At 39.6% G+C, this 5,262-nt stretch overlaps 1 protein-coding gene across 1 annotated transcript in view; it reads left to right on the top strand.

Moving 5' to 3' along the window:
• The window catches only part of LOC106883696 (glutathione S-transferase Mu 2), a 16,152-nt gene that overhangs the window by 7,902 nt on the left and 2,988 nt on the right, over positions 1-5,262 (top strand). Inside the window, exons 4-6 of the mRNA XM_052976175.1 lie at positions 2,036-2,117; positions 2,846-2,946; positions 4,155-4,250. Coding sequence (XP_052832135.1) covers positions 2,036-2,117; positions 2,846-2,946; positions 4,155-4,250 — 279 coding nt within the window. The remainder of the gene's footprint in view (positions 1-2,035; positions 2,118-2,845; positions 2,947-4,154; positions 4,251-5,262) is intronic.

The following is a 5,262-nucleotide window of genomic DNA, read 5'->3' as shown; positions in this document are numbered from 1 at the left end:
TTTCCGTGGTTATTTGTGAAGCTCTGGTGCTGACATGTGAGAGAGCTCTGTTGGACGTCTTGGCTCGACGGAGATCAGTCAACGAAGAGACTGAGAAAAGGCGCCAAAACTGGGTGTCGAACTCTACGCATGCGCATGAGACTCTTCCTGTATTCCTTCCGGAACTAGTCCCTGCGCATGCGTGGATAAAACTCCGGACATTGAACATATAACAGTCGTCTGCTATAAGGTGTCACTACAGGTCTTTTTCTTAAGCACAACATAATGCCAAAGTGCTTGGTCATTGCTTTCATGAGGCCCAACACTTGAAAGGAGCTTTTCCCATGCCACCAGCAACAGTCACTTTGCCTCCGTCAGGCCCAAAGTTTGAAGATCATGCTTCACCACCTTGTCCCATGTCTTCCTGGGTCTACCTCTACCATAGTTGGAGATCAGCACTTTACACAGCTATTCTCGTCCATACACATCACATAACCATAGCAGTGCAATCGTCTCTCTTGTACACCACATCTGATGCCTCTTTTGCCCAACTTTTCTCTCAAGATGTTTACACTCTGCCATACATACATACTGACATTGCACATCCAGTGAAGCCTACTGGCTTCATTTCTTTCTCGCCTACACATATCCTTGGCTGTCACGGCCCATGTTTCACTGCCATGTAGAATAGTATGTATGTATATATATATAAATATATATATTTATATATGTGTATGTATATGTGTGTGTATATGTATATATACACATTTATATATATAGAATTATGTATATAAACGTATATATATATATATATATATATATATATATATATATATATATATATATATATATATATATATATATATATATATATATATGTGTATGTATGTATGTGTATACAATATATACATATAGATGTATAGATATATGAGGGGAAGTCAAAAATTATCTGCACTTTCGCCATAATATATCTTTATTGCTGTCCCATTGCCTTCTGTGGATGCGTGCTTATAGTTGGTACTATTGTGGTCATGTGATCGAAGTTTGAACCTGATCACACCATTTTTCTTTCTCGTTTTACTGTGTAAGCATGGCCTAGCAATGTGCACCAAAGAACAACAAAGATCAGTGATCCGAGAGATGGTAATGGTGAACCGGTTCACCATTACCATCTCTTGAGGTTGCTGAATCTTCTTGCCACACACAGGCATCATATAATCTGCCTTTCACTCTGAGGGAGAGGCCCTTTGTTACCAGCAGAGGTAGGAGCTATCTGAACTTTGCCCAGCCTTGTCTTATTCTCACAGCTGTGCCCTGGGGGCATCCACCTCCGCTACTAACTTGGTCACCTAGATAATAAGAAGTTATCTACTACTGCCAGCTCTACTCCTCTGGCAGTTGATGCAGTCTATTTTCTGTACATGTGTTTATTCTACCTGTACATCTTCAACACAGCTATTTTGCCTGTTAACCTTCCTCTTATGTGTTCCTAGCTTACACCGGGTACGTCTTATGGCGTTTCTACCTATGCCTTTTCTTCAGATTGAGCAGGGCCATCTACCTGAAGGGATTTGTGATTTGTCTGACTTCCTACTTACTAAAACTTTGTTTTTTGCTAGGTTAACTCTAAGGCCCTTTGATTCTAGACCTTACTTCCATACCTGAAACTTCTCACATATATATATATATATATATATATATATATATATATATATATATATATATATATATATATATATATGACAAGTTTCTTTCAGTTTCCATCTACCAAATCCACTCACAAGGCTTTAGTTGGCCTGAGGCTATAGTAGAAGACATTTGTCCAAGGTGCCATGCCGTTGGATTAAACCCAGAACCATGTGATTAGGAAGCAAACTTCTTACCACACAGCCATGGCTACACCTGCAGACTCATGTGCACACACACTTACATACACTGATACACACAAGATGATTCTACACCCCTTCTCTCTCTTTGTCTCTCTCTCTCTCTCTCTCTCTCTCTCCCCCATAATAATATTTACACGCCTTACTATTTCCTTATTCTCTTCTTTCAGCTCCCTTACTTTATTGACGGTGAAATCAAGATATCTCAGAGCAACGCCATTCTTCGTTACATCGCATGCAAGCACAATCTCCGTAAGTCATCTCTGTCAGTAAATAGCTAAGATTCATCCATCTGTTCATCCATAGATCTCTTAGTGGAGGTGGATGGGTTAGGGTGTTGGACTCATTATCATATGATTGTGGTGTCGATTCCCAGATCGGGCAACACATTGTGTTCTTGAGCAAAACACCTCATCTCAACATTCAAATGGTGCTTTTTATGTGCCACCAGCAGGAGTGTCAGTCACGTGGCACCGGCATCGACCACAACTACGATTTCATTGGCTTGACAGGTCTTCACAAGCACAGCATATCAACTGACATTCAAAGGTTGCTTTTTACGTGCCAGTTTAGCGACACTAGCATCGGCCAAGACTACAATTTCTCTTGGCTTTGTGGGTCTTCTCAAGCACAGCATATCGCCAAAGATCCCAGTCACTTGTTATTGCCTCCATGAGACCCAACATTCAAAGATCATGCTTCAACACCTCGTCCCATGTTTTCCTGGGTCTACCTCTTCCACAGGTTCCCTCCACCATTAGAGTGTAGCACTTCTTAACACATTCATGTGAACTCAAACATGAGGTGGCTTTTCATTGCAGAAATAGTATCAGGGAAAAATTTCTCATCATAGACAACATGTACAAATACACATTGGGTTATGAATGACATTCTTCCTGCATTTCAGCGTCGTTAAACATCATCAGCCACCAATAACAAATTCATCATGTACATTGTGGTTCTCTTTGTTTTCTTTGTAGTTGGTGAGACAGAAAAAGACAAGGTACTCGTAGATGTTATGGAAAACGAAGCAATGGATTTCAGAAATGGGTTCGTTCTTCTCTGTTATGGGCCCAACTTTGTGAGTTATAGCAAATAGATATATTTTATGTTTTATCTTTTTACTTGATTCAGTCATTAGACTGCGGCCATGCTGGAGCACTGCCTTCAAGAATTTTTAGTTACACAAATCAACCCCAATACTCTTGTTTTGTTTTTTTTTTTGTTTTAAAGCCTGGCACTTATTCTATCGATGTCTTTTGCTGAACCACTAAGTTACAGGGACATAAACACACCATCACTGGTTGTCAAGCAGTGGTGAAGGATAAACACACAAACACACACACACACACACACACACACGCACATACATACGACAGGCTTCTTTCAGTTTCCGTCTACCAAATCCACTCACAAGGCCCGAAGCTATAGTAGAAGATACTTACCCAAGGTGCCATGCAGTGGGACTGAACTTGGAACCGTGTGGTTTGTAAGCAAGCTTCTTACCACATACCCGTGCCTACACACACACACATCTTTTGAGGCTGAGTCCACGCTGGGGTGCCACCTTTCAGTATGTTTGGGTTTCTCTTTTGTACAATTTCTGGTAAAGTAGTGGGTTGGATGGAGCTGCTCTTCTTTGTGCCTCCTGTCGCAATGTGCATTCAGCTGGTATTTCAGGTAAAAACCTGAAGTTGTTTGGCAGAATGTTGGATAGTTATGGCCCCTTTTGTTCTTATCCTGTTTCTGCACCAACCCTCAGTATACCTTCTACTATCAACTGCATTTCTGGTTTTACTGTTTACCTGTGGGCTTATCCTACACACAGTACAGCTGTTACCTGTACAGGAGGTTCTTTCAAGTGGATATGTTTTACAGATCAGAGATTTTATTCAGGATTCCTGGTCTTTCTACTACTTTAATCTGTAGATTCCTCTTATTTTCCTAAAATCAAATCGTATGCTAGTTTACCTCTGGGGGCAGCATCAGATGAACCCCCTGGAGGTGAACTAGCATATCTATTTTTATTTTCTTCCATTCTACCACCACACGTGAGGTAGCTAAGTAACTTGGAAGATGAGAAGAGAACAGAAATAAGCACTCGTAGATGAGTAGGTGGGGGTAGAATTCGAGGGAGAGGGGAGGGGGTTAATGTCTAAACTGAAACTTATTTTTACCAAAGTAGTCTTTCAATTCATGTAATAAGTGGCCAAACTGAATACTCAAATAAACTCTGTTATTTTCCCCTTAATTATAACTTTTTGCCTCATTCTGTATTCTAATCTACAGGAAGCAAATAAACCAACATACCTGAAGAATATCCATACACCACTGAAAGCATTTGAGGAGTATTTGGGCAAACATACTTGGTTTGGTGGTGAAAAGGTGAGTTAATCCTTTAGCATTCAGATTACTTTAATCAAATATAATGCTTTTTTATTAACATTGTTTTTAATTAATCATGCATTAACTTATTAGTTTTGAGATTTCCATCATAGACATTCGAGTGAGATCATTGCCAGTGTCGCTGGACTGGCTCCTGTGCAGGTGGCATGTAAAATACACCATTTCAAGTGTGGCCATTGCCAGTACCCCATGACTGGCCTTCGTGCCGGTGGCATGTAAAAGCACCCACTACACTCTCTGAGTGGTTGGCATCCAGCTCTAGAAACTCTGCCAAATCAGATTGGAGCCTGGTGCAGCCTTCTAGCTTGCCAGTCCTCAGTCAAATCATCCAACCCATGCTAGCATGGAAAGCGGACGTTAAACGATGATGATGATGATTATTTATTTTTGCAGTAACTGTGTACAGTAGGTGTTAGAGGCTTAATCTGGCTGGTTTAAACATAAAATTGGTAGAATATTTTGGCCAAATACGGTCTGTTTAAATGCTAAACAATTAACCCTTTTGATACCAACCCAACTGAAACTGCCTCTGGCTCTGTAGTACAAAAATCTTGTTTTCAAAAGTTCTGAATTAAGATCAGGCCTGGATGAGGGTCTGTCATATGCGAACAGTTGAAAATTCAAATTTTAAAAGAGCTCCCAAATTTTTTCATTTAAACTAAATTTAAAGGAATCCCATATTGGTAGGGTACCAATAAATTCTTTATTATTATTATTGCTCTCCTTAGTTTTGGGCCACAGGCCTGATTAGCCCTCCACAGGGGGCTAGCTAGCTATATGTATATATATATATATATATATATATATATATATATATATATATATGTATATATATATACTAGCCTAGCCTAAAAAGCTGCACTCAGTGCAGACTTTTAAGCTAGCCTCTGTGGAGGGCTAATCAGGCCTGTATATATATATATATATATCTATATATATATATGTGTGTGTGTGTATATGTATATATATATATGTATATGTGTGTGTGTGT

Source organism: Octopus bimaculoides, chromosome 24 (genome assembly GCF_001194135.2).
Source record: "Octopus bimaculoides isolate UCB-OBI-ISO-001 chromosome 24, ASM119413v2, whole genome shotgun sequence".
In the NCBI taxonomy this organism is placed as follows: Eukaryota; Metazoa; Mollusca; class Cephalopoda; order Octopoda; family Octopodidae; genus Octopus; species Octopus bimaculoides.
The sequence above is the reverse complement of the archived record's forward strand: the minus strand, read 5'-3'. Positions and strand labels throughout refer to the sequence as shown.